The 22,958-nt window shown below is 33.6% G+C and overlaps 1 protein-coding gene and 1 long non-coding RNA gene across 6 annotated transcripts in view; one reads left to right on the top strand and one right to left on the bottom strand.

Moving 5' to 3' along the window:
* The window catches only part of LOC130456514 (uncharacterized), a 55,002-nt gene that overhangs the window by 28,833 nt on the left and 3,211 nt on the right, over positions 1 to 22,958 (top strand). Inside the window, exons 2-3 of one of the 2 annotated variants that reach the window (XR_008915500.1) lie at positions 5,800 to 5,899; positions 6,333 to 6,454. This is a non-coding gene — a long non-coding RNA (uncharacterized LOC130456514). Of the gene's footprint in view, positions 1 to 5,741; positions 5,900 to 6,332; positions 6,455 to 22,958 lie in introns of those variants that run through there. The other variant, XR_008915499.1, reaches the window with a different exon arrangement.
* YWHAQ (tyrosine 3-monooxygenase/tryptophan 5-monooxygenase activation protein theta) overlaps positions 1,770 to 22,958 on the bottom strand; it is a 33,234-nt gene continuing 12,045 nt past the window's right edge. For all 4 annotated transcript variants that reach the window (XM_007476151.2, XM_056813316.1, XM_056813315.1 and 1 more), the window contains exons 3-6: positions 8,044 to 8,167; positions 7,259 to 7,422; positions 6,481 to 6,576; positions 1,770 to 2,858 (exon numbers count right to left, since the gene is read on the bottom strand). In XM_007476151.2, coding sequence (XP_007476213.1) covers positions 2,799 to 2,858; positions 6,481 to 6,576; positions 7,259 to 7,422; positions 8,044 to 8,167 — 444 coding nt within the window. In that variant the 3' untranslated portion in view covers positions 1,770 to 2,798. The remainder of the gene's footprint in view (positions 2,859 to 6,480; positions 6,577 to 7,258; positions 7,423 to 8,043; positions 8,168 to 22,958) is intronic.

Here is a 22,958-nt window from a genome sequence, read left to right as displayed (position 1 = left end):
TGAGCACATGTTACCAACAAAATTATATTGGGAGAAAAGGAGTAAAGAATGAGAGCTCCACTACCAGAAAAGGAGGCTCAGTTATATGAGAATTCCATACATTCTGCTCAGTGTCAAGAGATTTAAAGGCAGGTCTTAAAAATATTGGGTTGATGTTTCTGGATGATTTCTGAAAGGACGTAGACAGAAGTCACACTAGATTCATAATGTAAAACAGACAATAGCTTTTTTAAATGATCCATAACAATCTTCAATAGTTTGAAATAAAAATCTATAGTAACAAGTATTTAGAATGGTGAAATAGATGCGATGACAAAAGAAATATGAAAATCCCTATATTTTTGTTTTTGGCAGTATCCAGTAATAAAATTACCCCCAAATTACTGTTTACTACAAATAATGAATTCTGGGTCCCCAAAATTAATATAAAACAAATACAACTGATTAGATGTGAGACTGACTGCAAATTTGAAATTACTCAAAAACATTAGGTTAAGTCTTGGGAAATTAGAACTTAACTCCAACAGTTCTATTTACTGAATCACAGAATTTTAAACTGGAGACCTCAGAGATCATCCAGTTCCAATGTACAAAAGAAAGGATTCCCTAGTGTAATCTACCTAAGAAGTGGTCCAGTCACTCCTTAAACATATACTTCCCCCATGCCCCCAGAACTGGGTAACATTCTTAGGCTTAAGAACTATTGAGTGAATTATCTTTATTCTCTCCCACCCCCAAAACGAGGGCCCACTGAACAAAGGTTCCTATAAAAAAAAAAATCCAGACCATATTTAGACTACTTTCTTCATTTCCAGGCGTCCGTTGAAGAGCCTCAAAATCATACTCAGAGGGTCAATTGAAAGAATGGGATAGCCTAGAAAATACAAAATTGGAGGGAAAGGACAGGGAAGAAGAAACACATGACAGCATGATAGCCTTCTGTTGCATGAGTCACTCATGCTTTTAGAAGTCATTTGGGATTAATTCTGAAACCCTCTGAATTTTGAAAGAAAATGGGTTTTCCTCTTTAGGAATATTTCAGCACAGGCATTATTAATGTTTAATAAGTAGGTGATATACAACTGTATAAAGTAAATGTTAGAGTGGCTTAAGTGTAATGAAGAAGAGGGTGTGCTGGGGTGGGGAATAGCCTTAAGGTCATTATGAAAGGTCAACAAATGAGCCAGTTACAAAAGCAAAATTAGTTGAGTTCCAAAAAGACCAAAGTGAAGTTTTGGTGAATCTAAGCAATTATAAAGGAATATATTTTAAAGTTAAACTATTTTATTTAATAATTAATCTGTAATCTAAGGATGTAGGGTCATGTTAAGATTTTCTATTAAGATATCCATACTTTATTCTTTATGAGTCTTATATACAGGAGGAAAATTTGGTCTCTAAGATCAATATAGTTTTCCCAGAAAAAGGCAACAAGTATTCATTGAGAACTTACTCTGTGCCAGGCACTGTGCTAAGCATTGGGGATACAATGAAAGCAGGGGGAAAGGAGAGGAACAAAACCCCATATCCTACAAAATTCTATGTTGTAGAATTCGAAAGTCATTAACTTTTATCAGTTCCACAATAACAGACAATTCTCCACAGGGCAAGTGTCACCAAATACAGATATGTATGAGGGTGCCATTTGTGTACACAAAGCAATATTCTGAGGTCAATGACCTTTAGAGATAAAAGTACTCTGCCAGTGCTTTTCTTCATTTGGCCTTTAAAATAATAATGGTATATAATTCTTACAAAGCAACAGTAAGTGGTTTATAAAATGTAATTTTATTTTATGTTACTTTGCTGTTACATAGGGCATAACATTTTCACAAGGCTTTTTTGGGACTACAATCAATGATTAGCAACACACAATAGTGGTCCAAACTTTCTAAGTAACGATCACTGGACAAACGTGACACCCTCTCACATGTGCACAAATCTGCATGGAAAAGTACTAAAAATGTTAGGCCTGGACTCGTGTATTTCCAATGGTTTCCCCCATTCTAGTGTATTAAGAAATGACATGCACTTTAATTTGCCAAAAAGTAACATTTGTATTCTGGTAGTTACATGCTACTTCTATTACATAGTAAAGTGGACACCAGAACTATAAAGGCAGGAGTGTGAGTGAACTTTTATTGAGAGGGAAATTGTCAAACGAAACAGCAGCAACTGAAGAGTAAGAAAATCTCCTGCTGTCACAGACATACTGTGGACTCCATAACTTATTTTACAGTAGGCAGATTTCAGTTCATGATCCCTAACCCTAAAATGCCAAACCCGTTTCCATTTGACCCAATACTTCCAGATTCCTCTTTAAAGGAATATATAATAAGAAGAGCATGTGAAAGTTGTTTGCTGAAAGGAAAACCTTAAAAAATATGGTAGGAATATGGGGGAGAGAAGCTATGTAAAACACTTGAGTTGCATTTAACTACATTTTCATATCTTCACTGTAATACAAAACACAGTCACTTGCAGAACTGGTTCAGATTTTTAAATACCAGATACACTTTTGTCCTCTACATAAGTGTTTGGAAGTTACTTATGTTTATATGAAATGAAGCTATTAATACTTTTCTACAGCAGTAACCGCACACCAGGAAGGCCAGGACAAACACAAATCAAGGAATGGAGTTTTCCCAAAGCTGCAGTGTGAAAAGACTATAAACGATTGATTTCCATACACACGGATGGGTTCTCTTTTGCTATAGGAAATCCAAGTGGAGCTATAAGGAATGGAGACGTGTAAAAAGGTTTCTTGAGAGAAAGGAAGATGACACCCTGTATGAATTTTAATTTTCTGCACCTTCTGCAGCATCACATTCTTCTCCTGCACTGTCTGATGTCCATAACTAGAAAGAAAAGAATCACAATGGAAGGTTATTTCTGAATATATTCATTTATCATGGCAAACCTTAAAAAAAATTACAGATGTAGTGATAAAGTTATCTTGCTAAACATTTTAGTTCATAACTTTTTATAGACTTCCTTGTATGGTACTGTAAGCAACATCTCAAAAATATCAACCTTTTGGCTTAAAACTTATGCTCCACTATTAAGCATTGATCAATCTAATATAGTATACTTCTTTGAAATGTAATTTTATTATCCAGCTAATCAACTTGATCCTTTTGCTTTAAAATAATTTTGCTTTAAAAATAATTATTTGGGAGGTACTTGGGGATGGCTTAGTGGAAAGAGAATCAGACCTGGAGATGGGAGGTCCTGGGTTCAAATCTCACCTCAGATACTTCTTGTCCATGACACCCTAAGCAAGTCACTTAAACCTAATTGTCTAGCCCTCACTAAGCCCTTCTACCTTGGAACCAATACTTAGTATAGAAGGTAAGGATTAAAAAACAATTTTATTTGAATAAAATTTAATTAAGCCAGATAGAACATTTTAAAAAAACAACCACTAGTGTTATGGCTATGTTCAAAAAGGTTGAAAGGCTTTTGTATTATAGGAGATGGTGGACTCTTGCTTTATGTAGTGCCAAAGAAAACAAAAATCAGCTGTAGATGTTGGGAGCACAATGAAGAAAAAATGTTGTCTTTACATGAAATGATCCAAGTAAAACCTTAATGAATGACCAATTATATCAAGATGATTATGTGAAGAAAAATGGACTAGCTCACCTGTAAAGGTAATTCTCACTGACATTCAATTATATTTTTCTGCACAGCAAACTTCCCCAAACTCTGCTTGTTTCTACCCTCCTACCTTCAAAACATACACAAGTAGGATCCATCTTTAAAACATTTACAGGGATATACTATCACAGTTTTCCTTTCTCAAGTCTTATACTTACCCCTGTACTGGCCACAACATCTAACATTAGGGAAAACACTTAAAGAGTTAATCATTTGTCACCAAATAACTGTTATAGAATAGAAGACCATTCAATTCAATAAATATTTATAAAGCCCTATGCCAAACAAAATGAAATAACAAGAAAAAAATAGGCAGCCAGCAGTTAATTATTCCTTTTTCTTACAGGAAAAAGACCATGTGACCCTGGACATATTGTTTAACTCTTGTATCTTTGAACAGATACTAAGGTTAAAAAAAAAAAAGACTCAAGATTGATGAATCATGTTTTTCCCACCACCTTTTGGCAGGGAAGTGAAAGACAAGAGGCACAGAATGAGACATGCATTTTTGACACAGCCAAAACATGTTAATGTTTTGCTTGATAATACTTATTTGTTACAAGGAAGGACTTTTTTTTTTGGGGGGGGGGGGGGGAAACAGGGGAAAGGCCACAGAGACTGGAGATGAGAACTAGCAAAAGAAAAAAGAAAAGAGCATCAATGAAAAGCATTTTTTTTAAAGAATCAGAAGAAAGCATAAAGTTAAAAAAGGGACAAGCAGGGTAACTCATGAATTTAACTGTTAAATTTATACTTTTAGGGTCATAATTTTTTAACATAATTTTCTTTGCTTTTTGTTTATGAAAATGTTCATTGATGTTTCAACTTGACAAAAGGACTTCTATTTCGATCCAGGGCACATGAAGAATGTAGTAGCTATGTTTGGTAGGAATGATCTTCACTAAATTCACTTTTATAGTAGCATGATCTCATATATGGAGAATACTGCCTACACGTCCAATTTCTCTGCTTATCCTCCTCACTTTATCAAATAAAACAGGCTTACTGGGGGCAGCTGGGTAGTTCAGTGGATTGAGAGCCAGGCCTAGAGACGGGAGGTCCTAGGTTCAAATCTGGCCTCAGACACTTCCCAGCTGTGTGACCCTGGGCAAGTCACTTGACCCCCATTGCCTAGGTCTTATCACTCTTCTGCCTTGGAGCCAAGACGGAAGGTAAGGGTTTAAAAAAACAAACAAACAAAAAAAAACAGGCTTACTGATGAAGTTTGACAAATGACATTTTACTCAAGTACCATTACTTAAATGATTAATTAGAGACTGAAAAAATTCCTCCAATCTTAGGCTTTGGGTCACACAAAACAAACTCTTCCTAAACTTTTTATCTATGTTATTCTGTAGGTTTAAAATATTACATTATCAAGTTAATTTTAAGTTTTAAGATACCAGTAAAAGAATCTTCCACTGCTTAAGTTCACTAGTTTGAGATGGTATGTCAAATATTTTTAAGCATTATTATTTTAAATCTGTAAGAGGACAAGACACTTTTCATTTTATTAGAACCCTTACCTTCCACCTTAGAATCAAAACTATGTATTGGTTCTAAGGCAGAAGAGGGGTAAGGGCTAGGCAATGGGGGTCAAGTGACCTGCCCAGGGTCACACAGCTAGGAAGTGTCTGAGGCCACATTTGAACCCAGGACCTCCTATCTCTAGACCTGGCTTTCAATTCACTGAGCTACCCAGCTGCCCCCAACAAGATACTTTTGTTTCAAACTTTCACCACTTTGATATTTTGCCTATAAATAAGGATGGATTTGAAAAGTGACAGACAGGCAAGTGGAGGCTTCAGTTTAAGTGGGAAAAGGAATAGAAAAATTTAGTAGCTATGTTTTTAGTTTATACCACAAATGCATATTTTTACTTAGTCAAAGTATAACTATCTAATCAATTTCATTAAAGCTGGAAGATAAATTTTATTAATTACTCCCTCAAATCCACAAAACAATATCCTATAATTTATTATTTTTACTTTGATCCAGAATGACTTTGATATATAAAACTATACCCTTAACTATAAAAATCCCTTAGATTCAATTTACATTCCACTCTGCTAAACCTCCCAAATATCTAAATAAGTTTCTATCTTGCTAACAAGTTCCAACTCTCTTTTCTTGTTTCAGTCAGCCTAGAAGAATGTAGATAAAATTATATGGGGATAAGGACTGGACTTATGGTCTCAGATATAAGGAGCTCTCAAACAACAGCCTCCCCTCTACTTATGTGAGTCAGCATATTCTTTGTAACTTATGGTCTATTATGTTTTATGGGGTGTTGAAGTTAGCCAACTTGTCCAGTCAATATGTCCCAGAGACAGAACTTATGAAACAAAGTCCCAGCCCTCTATGTACTATACCACACTGCCTCTCAAGTGCTTAATACCATTAGAGAATATAGTCCCTTAGAGCAAACTTTACAGAAACAAACCTAAAATAAGGAATTAGATACTATTTATTAAGTTTATTAGTAGTTTTAACACCAACCCAAAGATGTCACTGAAGAATTTTAATAATCTTACCCTATAATATGGGGGGAGGGGAAGATGAGGAAAATCTAATAATTACTTCTTTATTCTTTGCTCTTAAATGATACTTTATTGCTGTTTACCCCTCAAGTACAATGTGTAATACTCAATATTTGATTCATTCCCTCCTAGTTAATTGCTGCATTAGTTCTACCATTTCTTCTCAAAAGCCTACCCAAGTCAACCTAATTCCTCCAAAAACTATGAGAAGGATCACATTTTAAAAAATACTTTGATTCTGAAAATAATGAAAGGTAAGCTATTTAAAAAGACAACTTACTGTTAGGTTGTCTCTAAGCAACTGCATGATAAGGGTACTGTCTTTGTATGAGTCTTCATTCAGTGTATCAAGTTCTGCAATGGCCTCATCAAAAGCCTAGTAAGAAAGATGTATTCAAGTCAGTAAATAATTGTACTTACAAAGATCCTTTTAGCTACAAATTCCACAGATGTGTTTAGAACAAGAACATCCAAATCATATTAAATACTGCCAATGTACATAAAAGTTAAGATAATTCTCTGAGACTATTGCCAGAACTGAACTCATCGAGTTTGCAATCTCAACACCATATCAGCACATTTGTGACCACTATGAACTATTTCATTCACTAGTTAATGAATTACCTCCTCTTACTCAGGAGACATCTTAGTGACACATGGTAGAGAGACAGAGTATTAGAGAAATTACTTCAGGATTTGAAAATCAAAATGAAAATTCTGCAAAACAATTTCATTCAGAGCTTCTGAGTGCTTGATCAGATGAGTTAACTCATTATCAACTACCTGGACCAAGCCCTTTAGAAATACCCTGATGCTTATGATCAAAAGAAAAGGTATGGATGGGAACAGGAAAGAAACTGTGAAAAAAATTAATGAGTTGTATTTGGGGAATGGCTTTGGGGGGGGCAAAGGGGAATTGGCGCAAAGGAGAGAAGGGAAAGTGAAAATGGAAAACATTCAAATGCATTAAAACATTTCTATGAAACATCTGAAATTGACTTTTATGAACATTTCAAAAGGTCAACATTAAGAGAAAATGTTCTAAACAAACACCTTACCGTTTTAGCCAGTGTGCAGGCGAGCTCCGGGTTATTAAGGATCTCATAATAAAATACAGAAAAGTTAAGAGCTAGCCCCAGGCGAATTGGATGTGTAGGTTGCATCTCTTTCTTGCTGATGTCAAATGCTTCTTGATAAGCTCCTTGGGAATTATCTATTGTTTCTGTGAAGGGGGAAAAAAAATATAAGGTTGAAAATTCTTACTGAGGTTGTTTTGGTGGTGAGGACCCTTCACTTTATAGATACACTATTCTACTTTTCATTCAATGCTAATTTTGATTCAACAATATGGAAGAAATAATAAAAACGAATCCAATTATCAATGGCTCTAAAAGGTCAGCTTAGTCCTATGTTTGGTTTAGTTTAAGGAAAAATAGAAAAACACATATTAAGATTTAAATACATTTGATTCTCTTGGGTCTTACAATTCCTTAATTTTAGGAAGGGACAACATCATGGTGGTTCATCACCACATTGGCTATAGAGGATGCATTCTTTCACACACTGCAATTCTCTGTAACAAACCCTACAATCTTCATGGTGGAAAGAATATCTATAACTTATAAAATCAAATTCAACCTTTAACTTGCAGTAAAGTCATTATTTTTTTAAATCACAGACTCCATAATCCAACTTTTGTGCCCCATCACCCTTCCCTTCCCCATTATTTGCGTCACTGTAAAATCTAGATCTTTGCCTGAATATTCCTTACAAGTGCCAGCTCTAGCTAACTGCAAGTTGTTTTAATAGCTTATCAGGAACATCTCAAACCAAGCATACTTACGTTTTCGGTCATCACCACAGGCAACTTCAGCAAGGTACCGGAAGTAGTCTCCCTTCATTTTCAGATAGAAGACTTTGCTCTCTGGATTGGTCGCATTGGCTATTAAAAACTTGTCCAACAATTCCTGAAAGAAAAACAGGATACCGATACAGCTAGACATAAGTTATTTAATTGTATGCAATAATTTATAATACACACGTACATTTTGCTTATTAACTAAACAGTGATACACCACCAGTCATATCACTTTAGAAAGCAGGGCTCAGTTTACTTTTACTTTAACCTTTAGACAATCTTTGTACTAATTTGCCCATGGCAAGCATCTTCTGGTTCCAAAGCTATAATAATACTATACTATCTGGGAATTAAGAGATATTTAGTTCAAAATCTGCCTGATGGATCCAGAACAGAGGATGGGAGAACACACCTAAATTTTAACAAATAGATAATAGCAACAGATGCCCCTCTTTTGGGGAGGAGGGGGAAGAGAAGGGTTGGTTTATGTTTATATATATAAAACTTTAAAGCCTCCAGATAAAGCCTTTAAAAAAATTAATCATCCTTAAATTCAAAAACACCTGAAGTTGAATAATGCTTTAAGGCAAAAGATATGTAGAAATAGTATGTTTTAACAGGGTTAGAGTCTGCATAGGCTAACCAGATCAAAAACTGATACAAAGTTGCTATTCAAGTATGTTGGCCTACACTCTTATCTGGAAGAATTTTGCTGAGAAAACAAACTTGCTGCCCAATTGAGAGAAAACCGCTACTCTGGGCTTAAACTAGGAATAAAAGGTCCAGTTTATATTTTGATTCAGGCTGACAAGATTTCTAGACAGAATGACAGAATTTAGAATTACTTTCTAGGTGTTTCATATGATAATTAAGACAGTATTCAAATACCAGAGGGGCTTTGGGTAAGCTTTTCTACTGTATTTAAGATTATGGCAGTTTTAAAAGCAGAGCTGTTTTATAAATTACATGATACTAGATTGCTAGACCTGCACTACTATCCACTTTCTTTTACAACCCCTGTTCCATCCCTCCCCTGCCTGTTTGTTAACTCTAGAAATGTGGATCTATGTATTTATAGATTTCTACACTCCACTCTTCTAGATGTCTTCAATATTTAGGTCAGTCACTAATGTCCAAATAAAACAGAAACAAGGTTTGTTTTAACAAGTTCCAGAAATATGCAACTGGAACATAATCATCAAGTTGCAAATTCTAGAAATAGTGAATAGGACAATGTCTATTATGATAAACTTTATGAAAATAAAGTCTGTCCATAAAATTTCAAAGCTCAAGTTATTATCAATTTTTTTTTGAGAAACATAAAATAAAACAGCTCCAGGGAACTCATGATAGAATTCAACATACAGTAGGCAAAAATATAGCAGACATTTACAGATAATAACTCATATTTACATTTAAGAATACAGTAAAAACCCCATTAATCCACTTCCATTAATTTGGAATTTGCTCATAGAAGAGTTTTATACATTCAAAGAAGGCATATTATGAAAGACAATAAAAAGGAAAGTACTTAAAAGTAGTTTTAAACATTCAAGAACTAGAGAAATCACATGCTAATTGTAAGGAATCCTTAGTAAGCAAGAAATGTCCATATTAATGACTTCTAATGACACTTCTTAATAACACAAATTTAACACCATAAATTTGTAATAGCTAAAAATATAAAGCTATAGAAATTATATCACTTGTATCTCATAAAAAAACAAGTCACAGATTGAAAAGCAGAATGTCTTCCTTTGAGTCAAAAAGACTTGGGTTCAAATTCTACCTTAGATGCTAAATAGCTTGGTGATTCTGGTAAGTCACTTAACTTTCATATGCATCAAGCAATTCAGATCGATTGATCTACTAAATTGGCCATTGTCAAACCTGTCAAACCTTCTGGGATCTCTTTACATTCTTGAAGAGCCCTCAATTTCATGGATCTCTTGAAGGAAGTCCTACAGACTTAAGAGACTAGATCTACTAAATCACAAATAGGAGTGATTTGAGGGGACAGTGAGTTGAGAGCCAGGTCTCAGGTTCACATCTGGCCTCAGATACTTCCTAGTTGTGTGACCCTGGACAAGTCTCTTAACCCCCATTACCATTCTTCTGCCTTGGCATTAATACACAGTATTGATTCTAAAATGGAATATAAAGGTTTAAAATTTTTTTTTCTTAAGTGCTTTGAATTGGTAGAGGGAATTTCTGATCAACCAATGTGCTAATAATAAGGCAGTCAATACAATGAAATTTTTTAAAAAATGAGATTGACAGAGGCTATGGGTTAAATGATTTGCCAAAAAGTCTGGCAGCAAGCTCACAGAAAAAGTAGGGCCAGATACTAATCTCCTGAATCCTAATCTTTCTAACTGAAAACTGAAAAGCTTATTTCTATAGTCTTATCAAGAGCTTTATAAACCTCAGGTTACCCTGGTTCCCTGGAGATACTTTTACCAACTTACAAATTAGTGATAAAGCTTTGTGTATTCTCACAATAAATAAACTTTAGTAGATTTACTTGTTGGAAATCACTAAAGCAGAAACTTATGTTGCTGTTTTAATGAGAAATTACAATGATGTACTTATCAAACACTAAGCATACCATAATCTAAAGTCAAATTTATTATGAGACATATATCTAAAGAAATCTGTATATCCTGATATTTCCTAGCCAAAGCAGTTTTAAACGCATCTAAATTAGCTAGCATGCATGAACAAGATGACCAATATGGCCTTTAGGAAATTTCTGGTTATGTTTCAACCCAATTGGCTATAAATAAAAAGTATATTCTTTTCATGCAAATGCAGAAAATTTGTGAGAGCAATGTGGAGGCAGCTAGTTGGCTGAGTAGATTGAGAGCCAGGTTTGGAGACTGGAGGGGTCCTAAGTTCAAATCTGAACTCAAGACACTTCTTAGATGTGTAACTGTGGGCAAGTCACTTAACCCCCCCCCCCCCCCTTGCCTAGTCCAGTGATGGCAAACCTTTTAGAGATGGAGTGCTAACCTCTGGCCCCACCCCCTCCCAGTGCCATGTTTGTGCACCCTCCCCCCTTTAATCCAGAGGGGAGGAAGTGCTCCCACTGGGCTGCTAGGAAGAAGGCTGGGTGATGTGAAAAAATGTCAGGTGCATCAGGAGGGGGGAGAGGAGCAGCTCTACCCAAGTGTCCACAGAGAGCACTCTGTATATTATCTTTGGCACCCATGTCATAGGTTTGCCATCACTGGCCTAGTTCTTACCATACTTCTGCCTTGGAACCAATACACAGTATTAATTCTAAGATGAAAGGTAAGGGTTAAGAAAACAACAACAACAACAACAACAAAAACAAAAACAAGAGCAATCATCAAAGATATAAATCTAGAGTTAGATTCAGAAGTGAAGGCCCGAATCTTCATTACATTGAGAATAATTTAGTCAATTAAACATTAGTTCTCACAGATTTGACAAGAACTGATTAATGAATTTCTTTGGTGTAAATAAAATTAAAATAAAATAAAAATAGTAAAGTTGATTGCATTTGGCTTTGCATTACTACATTAAAAAACACACAAACGTGGCCTGAACATTGAATTTCTCATATTATCTGCCATCTGGAAAAAAATACACCACTAAAATTATGCCAGATGTAATAAATTAAGCACTTTGGATTTTACTGTTAATTTTTAGTATTCATGCAAAGAATCATTAAACAGTTAAATAATCAAAACAATATTCAGTGTTAAGTTTTAAGTTTTTAAAAAACATTTTATCAGTTAGTTGATACCATTGTCCTTTTTGGGCTTCTTCAAAAAGAGCATTCAAGTTAACTAGGAAAAAAGTATTAGAACTATATACACTTATTTTTAAAACTCCATGAAAAAAAATTTCAGATACAAATATTTAAGTAAAAGAACATGATGAGGCATCAGCTGATGCTACAAGTTTCTATCAGCTAGAACCTGGTTAATAAATTAAGATGAAATACCAATTCAACAAAAATTAATTGGGTAGGTAGAATTAGATGATATGAAAGACCATGAAAAGCTACTCAGCCACCAGGGGGTAGTGTAAGCAACTTCAGAGCTGTCATTTAATCATAACCACACAATATAGTATTAGAATTCTTATAATCCCCATGTCAATTCCATCATAAAATTATCAAATGTTCACTAAACAAAAGTATTAATACAAAATTTCTAACTGCATATTATCAACATACTACTCTTTAGTTACCTGGAGAATAATTTATCTTTCCCATAATTCAAATTCTTTTCACAAATTGAATTTTTAATTTTTTCTCTTCTGTAGTTTTTTCACTAAGTGATAACAATTCAGAGTTAAGAAATTAACATTTTATAAGTTTTTTTTATTATATGTTTCTGAACTTTTCTTTCATATCTTTACTAGCCAAAATAAATGATAGCTAGAATAAGATTCTATCAAAAAACTTCCATGGAAACATGCTCACCACTAAAATACAGACATACACACACATATGAATAAATACATATATATTTTAAAATTTTAAATTTTGATCAGGAACTTTTTATACTTTTCAGGTACCATGTTGGGGAGAGGTGGTGTTTGTGGGGTTTAAAAGATAATAAATAATATCCTAAATTAATAAAGAAAAAAGAAAATAGTATTTGTAACTATTTTTCTCCCTCCTCCCCCATCAATAATTTTATACTTCTTTGGGATCTGGGCTATTGCGTACTTCTCTACCTTCTGTAGGTTCTAATGGTATGTGAAAAAGCTACTTCATTAGTAACTACTAGGCCACAAAGTGCCAAATAAAAAGATTTTCTTTCTAAAAATATTAGCTTTCACTACTAGTTTGCATATAGCTGTTACGTACGATTTACAGTGTTGGGCTTTTATAAAGTGACTTGTGCATTACTTCCATCCTGGAGTTTCAGCCAGGTATCAAGGTTCTTTGTCAGATGCCACTAGCTCTCTGTGAAGGAAACAACAGGTACAGAATAATTCTTCTGTCTCTCTATATGCTATCAATAGCAAGAGCCCAAATAAATACATACTAGCCCAAATAAAAACAAAAAAACAAAAACAACTATGGGTTCTACTTAGTGGCTCACCAATGTTATCAAAACATGGTAGCAAATAACATTAATTACACAGAAAATAAGAACATCAGATATATAACCTCAGATTTATGCTTTGAAAATTAAGTTATATATATATAAAATGGGCAAGTAACTCCGTAAGAAAAACCTTTTAATAAGAAAGCAAATTGAAAGTCTGTACAGAGTATGATTTAGCATTTTTATTTGCCATAGGCCTTCCCTAATTTTATTTGAAATTTTAGCATATGGATCCATCTTATGTTTTCAATATATTATGCTCTTATGAATTATCTACAGTAGCTCCTCCTTGAAAACTTCCTTAGCCAATACATTCCTTACGACTAATGTTCCCCAACATCTACTTAAATAATTTCTTTTGGTTGTATAAGATGTTAACAGACCACTTCAAACAAGAGATCATATGTGAGGAGAAAGAACCCTCCTTCAAAGTCACTATTAAAAAAAATTCTACAAGGAACATTTTATCATTAGAGCTCCTATAGGAAGAAAATATATAGCAAATTACATAGTTGATATAAGACATAGGTCAATTAAAAAAATCACATTTCTTGGAATGTTATGATATACCAACTTATATATGACAAATTCAAAACCTTATAAACATGTATAATGCTAAGACTAATAAATATCTACAACTTAATATACATTTTATTCTAAATCACTACTTTCCTTTCAAAACAAATGTAGCAGCATAATTTTGATGATAGCCCTCCCCCCCATACCTAAAGCCTTTGTATATCAGAAAGCAAAAAATGCACTATTAATTCTAACTAGAGAACTGTTTGTTTTAACTAATTCCTTATGGCAACTTAAGTTTCTGAGAAGTATTCAATCAAAGCTATTGGGTTTGTTTGTTCTTTGTTTTAACAAGCTCTACCTTGAAGAAGCTACCTGGTCTAAGGGCAAATTCCATCTCCCCATTTTCTAAAGGCTACATTTAGATTTTGCTCATAGAGATGAGAGTAAGAGACTCCCTTCAAAGAATAAGAGTTCAGTATAGTGAAAAGAGCATTAGATTTAAAATAGGGAAGGCCAAGTTTGAAACCTGCCTCTGTCCACTGTATCCACTGATTTACAGACAAGAGGTGGTGATTAATAAATGAAGTAAAGAGAGCCAAACAATATAAACTACATCAATTTAAATGAAAATAATAGACATCAAAAAAAAAAAACACCAAGAAACTAAATGCTGCAAAATTAAAGACCATGCTGAATTTCAAATAAGCTATAAAGACACTTTCCATTGCTTGTCTGGAGGTTAGGAGTAGTTGTAACACCTGTACATGTTGAAGAGACATTTATGTGTTGACTGATTTTGCTGAAAATGTTTTTCCTTCCTCTTAAAAATTTTTTTTTTTGTTATAAGGGATAGCTCTGAGGCAGTGAAGTGGCTCACTGGATAGAGGGGAAGGCCTGCAGGGGGAAATCCTGGGTTCAATGTGAGCTCGAACACTTCCTAGTTGTGTGAATCTGGAAAAGTCACTTAACCCCAACTACCTAGCAAGTAACCATTCTTCTGCCTTAGAAATTATAACAGTATCAATTCTAAGATACATGGTTAAGGATTTAAAAATTAAGGAAAGCTCTCTAAGTGGGGGATGAAGAGCCAATAAAAATGAAGTTAACTATTTCAAGTAACCATGTCGATGTACCACATTAACAGATAAGAATTTAGAAAACCACTTTTGACTATTAACAGCTTTAATCCCCGAACATACAATATCCAGGTTAATAAAAGTAAATTATCTTGGTTATCACAACAAATTCAACATCTTATATATATTTTTAAATGAAAACTTACTTTTTTATTTTATATGCCTAATTTATTTATTTCTCTGTCAGTAGCACTCAATTTTGAAAAGTTATCTTCCCTTTTCCTATCAAGAAAGGAAAAAACTGACATTCTCACTCATGTATGCAGAATTCTATTTAAAAATTTATGAAGACACAAAATTGTTTACTACCATCTAAATCTTGTTAAATGAAAGCTTACAACGTATAAAAGGGATATACTACTTGCTGACTGATAAAATGTTTTAAAGAGCAAATATTTGCTGCATACATACATACATACATACATACATACATATCAAATTGGGATTGGAGGTTGGTCAAAGTCATCTATCATAAGGAATCCATTACCTGTTTCAGAGCAGCACGAGTTCTATAGGGTAAACATTGTTATGACTAGATTCTTTTCTGTTCTAATTCCATTATGGCAACATTAAGATGGTGTCAAAAAGTTTCTTTTTTCAAAGTAGAGTTTGGTAGAATGCTGAATGAAACTGGTTAGAATGTGTGTAGTTAAGAATTTTGTACCCCAGGACTATGTTCCCCAGAATTCATATTTTGTATATAGTTGGGGTGTTTTCCCAGTCCTCTTTCTCTTCTGCATTACTGTAGGTCTTTTTCTTTCCTCTACTTTCAAGTGATTATTAATAAATCTTATAAAAATAATACTTGGAGTATTGGACATTAATTTTTAATCTTACAAATGGTAAAAATATTTTAATTCCTGGTTGGCTACAGGCCTGAGCAAATTCATGATATTTCACTTAGTACTTAAAGCAAGAATCTGGACTGCCTCTACTGGAACACAGAGGTAAGGGATTGTTTGTTTGGGATTCCTTAATCTTCTAAGTTCCAAATCTCTTAGAGGTAATCAAAATAGGAAATTAAAACTAGGGAACTCCAAACTGGAATTTCCTGAAAACATTTATCATACAATCAAAGAGATGGATCCATTCAAATTAAAGAAGAGAACTATTTCATTCAAGTAAAATGCCTTGGATCATCTTGGATCTTTATAATCTTTCCTTACATAAATACAACTTTTTGAATTGAGGCCTTTTATAATGATAATGACACCAGTTGTTCTCTTGTAGGAAAAATTTTTTTCTTCTCCAGATTGAATTTCCTAGTAATAAAGGAAAACAATTAAGCAAAAACACATTTGGATAATGTATACATTATGATCATACAAACCCTTCACCACTTAGGCATATGAAATGAAATGTTTTCATTATCTATTCTCCAGGACTACCATTGGTTTTTCATTTATTCAGATTTCACCTTCCTTTTAAAATACTTTGTTAGAGTCATTGTGGATAATGTTCTGGTTTGTTTATTTCACTCTCCCTAAAGTGTCTTCAAAAATGGCTGGACCATGACAAGCATGCCTACTTCCTAACAGTCTTAGAAATATTGAATTTTCCCATCTTCTAATTAGGAATTAGGAAGTCCTGAATTCAAATTTGATCTGAGACATTACTAGCTGTGACTGAGGCAAGTCACTTACCTCTCTGTGCCTCAGTTTATTTATATATAAAATGGGAATAAATATAGCACCTACCCTTCCCTTTGTTATAGAGGATAAAATATTGTGAAGCACTTATAAATGCTAGCTATTATTACCACTCTTGGATAGTGCTCTGAACTTGGATCTGTGTCTAAATTCTTCTTTGGAAGCTTATTAGCTATGTAACCCTGGGCAAATCATTTGCTTACTTTCTCCCTAAGTTTCTTCATCTCTAAAATGGGAATATTAAAAGAACCTACACCTAAAAGTATTACTGTAAGAACAAACAAGATAACACATAGACGTCACTGGGCAAACCATAAAGCCCTAAATAAAAAGTTATTATTAAACTGTATGACCTTTGGCAAATGATCCTGAGACTCAAGTTCTTCATCTCTATAATGACTTCTTTTTTAAGAATTCAAAACTCAAAAATAAAATATTACTTTAAGAAAAAATCAGTCATTACATGATACTTTCAGAAAGTTATTTAAAAAACTTAAGACATTGAATTTCAAAGCACTTTTCTTGCATTCTATTTCAAGTGAAGAGTTGTGTTTCTTCAAAGGGTTGTAATTTACTGCCTCAAATAAAATTAATGGGTGCAGCTTGGTGGCTCAAGTGAATTGTGATGAGAGATCTTGGATTCAAATTTGGCCTCAGACAGTTCCTATCTATAAAACCCTGTTAAGTCACCTAATCTCCCCACTGCCTAGATCTTATACCACTCTTCTGCTTTGGATTCAATATTACAGTATTGATTCTAAGATGGAAGGTAAGGGTTTGTAGAAAATAAACAAATGGTTAATTTTCTGTCACAAACGGATCCATGTCTGGAATGAAGATTAGGAAGCAAGTTGTTCAAAGAATTCTTACTCTGGCTAAAACAATTAGGAACTTAATAAGTACTTCATGATGATGATCTCATTGTGGTCCAGATTTAAAGGTCTTTCAAATAGATCAATTACACAATTTTTTCTTTTATAAATGTTACAGTATAAATGTCAAGGGTAGGAGCTGGCTTCCAATATCAACCAGGATTATTAGGGTCAAAGATTACAATCAATTTTATTTGGGCTCCCAAATTAGGATAATACTCATACTTTTTATCTCAATAAGTTGTGAAGAAAGCACTCTGTAAAGCTCACAACTTCAATCACTACAGCCACTTTGTTCTCTGAAGACTATCAATTTAAACTATTACCTGCTTTAATAACTCAGCTATTAGTTTGCTAACCCTGAATTAAATTATATAGCTTCTTAATCATGTATACTGAGGAATACAGAACTGACAGCTATTTAGGAAAAAAAAAGGCTATTCGACAACATATTTATATTAGCAAAACCTATTCTAATGCTCTTTACAAAACATACTTTCTCATAATATTCAAGTTCATAATGCAGATGAGAAAACTGGCTCAGCAATGACTTGGAAAAGATTATACAATCACTAAGTTGAAAGAGTACTGGTCTTGAACATTCCTTTTTTACTACTAGGATTCTGTCATGATTGTGTTAAAGAAGTACACATATACACAAAGAACTCTTTTAAAAGATATTTGTTGAACCTATAGTTGTTAGCTCTGCTAAAAATCATCATCTTCAGAAAATGGAAAAAAAGTGAGCTGAAAGAAAGCTCAGTAACCAAACCTTAAGGAAATAGACCACAGGCATAAATCGAACAGGGCTACCAGGACAGGAGGGAAGTCTTGGTAAAAGAGGCTAAAATGTACCACTTCATTACTGTTAGTAATGACAAAGATGGAAAATTCCAAAAATGCTAAAGCCATGAAAAATAAATAATGATGGAAGATACCTGGAATGTGTAATTTAGTAACATTTTGAATGTTGGATCCAGATACCCAGAAACCTCATTGATATGTAACAAAGAAGCTTCTGAGTAGACAAAAAAGATACTATAAGTTCATTCTTTACTTATAGAGTGCTGCCTCAAGAATATTTATGCACTTACTTTATGTCCAATTCTTACAAATTTGGTGGTCTGATCTCCAAACTCAAAGCAAATTTAAATAGTTTTAAATTAATGATGATCTGTTATATTTTTTGAGGTAATGAAATTTACTACCTGAATAACCCTGGGGTAGGTCACTTCTCTTTTCCAGGTCTCAATTTCCATAAATGTAAAATAGGGAGGGCTGAACAAGATGATCTAGGGAGTCTTCTGGTTCTAACAGTTAAGTGATACTATGTGCAGAGCAATGAAAGTTATATCAGTTATGTTATTATATAACAAGAGTTTTTAACTTGGGAGGTGAACTTTTTATACATATACATACACACATTTGCTTAGGTGCATTACAATTAGTTTCCTATGTAACCTTATGCATTTTATTTTACACATTTTAAAACATGAGAAAGGGTTCACAGGCTTCTTCTAGTCACCTGAGTGCAACACACACACACACACACACACACACACACACACACACACACACACACACACACACACAACGACAAACTCCTGATCTAACCAACTGTATGATGCAGAAGATAGCTAATAAACACCATCATTCAAAACTTATTGATGTACATTAAAATTAATTTGACACTTCAAAATTGTCTGCTAAAAAAAGGTCCAAATAATGAACTAGTTTATCATTAATACACAGGTATCCAGAAGTTTTTTTCAATTATTCAAGAATTCTGAAATGAGTGCCTAGTTATTGCAAAGGAGAAAAAACTGTTGAGGAAGTAAAAGCATTTATTTTCCTTAAAAGGAAAAAAAAACTGCACAGGAAGTCACAATCTTGGTTTAGTCATGAGTAATCTTAAATTGGACAGGCATCCTGAAGTCATAGTAAGGATGTTATAAGATTAAAAATAGGTCAATATTGCTTTGCTAGCCCTTGTACATATGGGTCCAACATGAAGTATTGTCCAAAATGACTAAAAATAATTTATAAATATTTATTAAGCAACTATTATATACCCAGCACTGGAAAAACAGACAAAAATGAGAACATTCCTGATCTCAAATTGTTTACAGTCTATTGAGGAGATGTGAACACAGATTAATATAAATCTAATGAAGGTAAATACAAAATAATTGTGGAGAATCAGCAAAGCCTTTTTCTGGAGAAGATGATACTGAGGCTAAGGACTCTTAAGATATAGATGTCTGGAAAGGCAATGGTCCTATACTTACAAGCTAAGAACACGTCCTTAAAGTGTATAACACAATTACCTTTTTGTTAAGTCTAAAGAAGCATTGCAATTAAGATCTAATTATTAGGGTGTGATTATTTCAGATAATTGTTTAAGGAAGTTTACTATTGTATTCGCAACAAAATGACATGCTTAAGAATCTATATTTGTTCTATCCAGATAACTAAGGATAGAAGAAAAACAGAAATACTATTATAGAGAAAGATTGAAACAAAAACAACTATAGAGCATTTGAGGACTTGTCAAATTTGTGAAGTCTCATATATGAGGTTAATCCATATGGAACAGCAGCAAAGACTGGTCAACAGATTTTTCACCCCTTCTTTCCTCTAGTATCCACACTTCTTCCAGATTAAATTCATGGCCCCAGTTCCCTCAAAACATTGAGGACAGTTAAATGACATTATCAATTGCCATTGATAGTCAAGTTTAAGTATGCACTTGTAACTGAAATATAGGTTTCATTTCGGTGTATTGGTCTGTATTGTGATTGATATAGGGAACTCCTAGGGAGGAAACCAGGCCATTCTGCAAAATGTAATCTAAAGAGAGCTCCCTGGGGTGCCAGGGTCACATAGACTGGTTATTGGGATATTTTTTTTTTTAGTTCTTATCAACAAAGTCCCATCAGTAGAGGCAATATGGCCTAATGGACAAAGTCAGCAAGGCCTTGATACAAATTCTACCTGACATTCTGACTGTGTGAACAGAGGCAACTCACTTAAAACTCAGTGCCCAAGGCAACTCAATAGGATTTTAATTTGCAGGCCAGGAAACTACCTTCCTATACCAAAGCATGTTCCCACAGAAAAATGTGAGAGCAGTACTATGCCAATACTTTAGAACATCAATTAAAAAAAAAAGGTATAATCAAGAGTGGAAAAATACAAATTGAATTAGAATTCTGGTTATGGGTTATATTAAATAACGTTTTACTCCTAATTGGTATACTCATTCCAGTTTCTCCTTTTCTCAAAAAAAAAAATTTTTTTTTAAATAATTATAGGATTTTAAAAGTCCTATTTCTGTTAAGCTTCTTCCATAACTGTCATGGGGAACTGAAAAATGACTACATCATTACTCTGGATGAGTAGAGTACTAATTAAGCATTGCTTATGAATTCAAAGAAATAAAATCCTCCTCCAATGAATGCATCATCATGGTGTAGACATGGCCCAAGGTTCTCAAAAATAATACCAGTCAAATACAAATTCTGGCAGGTGCTACCAAGTTTGAATGGCTTTGGGTACTGGCCTTGCAACAATTTGCATGTTTTCTGTCAGAGAACCAGTCTACCTAAAATCCAAAAGTATTCATCACTAGGTTACTTGGGGAGTGAGGAAATATTTTGGTCTCGCAACTTCTGAAGACCCATATATGAAGTTATAGAAGTATTTCAATCTGCATAATACATGAAAAGCTAAATAATGAAATCAGAGATCCTTAAGGTTTCTATTAACTAAAAAGGAATGAAAAAACTAACTGTAGATAATTATGATTTGACTAAAATAACTTGTATCTTCTAAAGGTGGTAACTCTAAGATTGAAGGCAAAAAAATTCCAAAATTTAAACTTTGCTCTATTTTTCTCAAAAAAATTTCTCTTAAACTATTCTTCAATTTGTTTCTATAATCACAAGTTTAATAAACCAATTCCTAAAAGACAAAAAATAAGCCATAGCAACTTAAGTTAATAAAGTCACTTTATTAAAATATGCCAATGGTACCAAATATTTTCTTATTTAACTTTAGAAATGAATAGACGGGAAAGTGCTCCCCACAGTATCTGGAAATTTTTATGTATGGACATACATTTATCTTCTATTAAGTACTATATTATCTTACTAATTTAACAAATACTTGAATGCCTGTGATCTTCAAGGCACTATGGAGGAGGGAAAAATGAATAAGAATCTCTGGAATCAAGCTTGCAATCCAAAAAAGAGAAAATCCTTCTTTCCTTCTTTTGAATTGACATAGCATCCAGTATTTATTGGCATTTTCTCATTTCAACTTGTATTAACTGTATACATCTTTTAAGTTCTTTATTATACTATAAAATATTATAACTCAGGTCTTATTAGTATCTATGATAATACTTTTTTAATGTTATCAATAGTTTTTTAGACCAAAAAAGGTAGACAGCAGGGAATGCCTATGTTTATAAAAAGGGAATGAATAGGTTACATGGATTGCTTAGGAATAGAAACACTATTCAATGCCAGAGGCCTTCCTAATGTTTAACTTATTACCAATTAATTATTATGAAGGGTATAAGATACAGTCATAACAGACAGAATATGAATGTTACATGATAGGCAGGTTTTCAGGAATCATTGGATAGAGATTAGGAGATAAATAGGCAGTTACCTATTAGGAGAAAAAAAACTGCCATTTAAAACTGAGTCTTTAAGTAAATGGGTTGACAGGTAGAGACTACAGAAGGGTGAGAATTCTAAGTAGTGACTTTAGCAACAAAATACATGTAGGAAAATAGTAGGAGATTAACTTGTTGGTTTACAATAGACTAGAAAAGAAAATACCACCACATGGAAAGTATTCAATTGGTTGTATATGCTTAAATTTTAGTAGGTGCCAAAATATTATATAACATTATTAAATTTGCAGTTTATTATTAGGCTTAAGATATACTGACTGGGCAAGAGGAAGCAACTCTGATGACTGGAACAAGCTTTTCTTTCAGGCCTGTTCTTGTACACATTTTGATAACCTTCCCACTTCCTAGAAAGATAAAGGAAGAAGGACTAGGAGTTGGGGTGTTTAGATTAAGACAACTTTTAGTCATAGAAATTCAGGTACCACAAAAAGCAAGCAAACAAGACCTATTTACTCCTTACTACCATGTCCTATGAATTATTTAAACTTTCAAAAAAAACTACCATGCTTCATCTTCATAATGCACAAATTGTATTAGATTGAGATAGTTAATTCAATACTAAGAATCAAATGTCTTCATCAGTCAAAAATAAAAGCATTCTACCAGCTGCTAAATCAACTATTTACCATAAACCAAGTTTCCTTTTTGAGATCCATCTGTGATAAATATTACCATTACTAAACATCACCATCTACTTTTCATACCACCTTCCCCAACTCTGAAATCTGTTCTGTGTACACAGGGCAGTAAATTTCTAAAAATATTTTGCTCAGCCTTAAATAGACAAACCACTATTCCACTGGTCAATAGTTTTAAAAAATACACTGCTAACTCTGTTTCCCTCTTTTTTCCTCCCCAAATCTGTCAAGACCACACTCCAGAAGACATTTTTTAATAACTGCTATAAGCCCAGTAATATTTCTCTC

The sequence above is a fragment of the Monodelphis domestica genome, chromosome 1, assembly GCF_027887165.1.
Source record: "Monodelphis domestica isolate mMonDom1 chromosome 1, mMonDom1.pri, whole genome shotgun sequence".
NCBI classification, from domain to species: domain Eukaryota; kingdom Metazoa; phylum Chordata; class Mammalia; order Didelphimorphia; family Didelphidae; genus Monodelphis; species Monodelphis domestica.
Note: the sequence above shows the minus strand (reverse complement) of the source record. Positions and strands in the feature narration are given on the sequence as shown.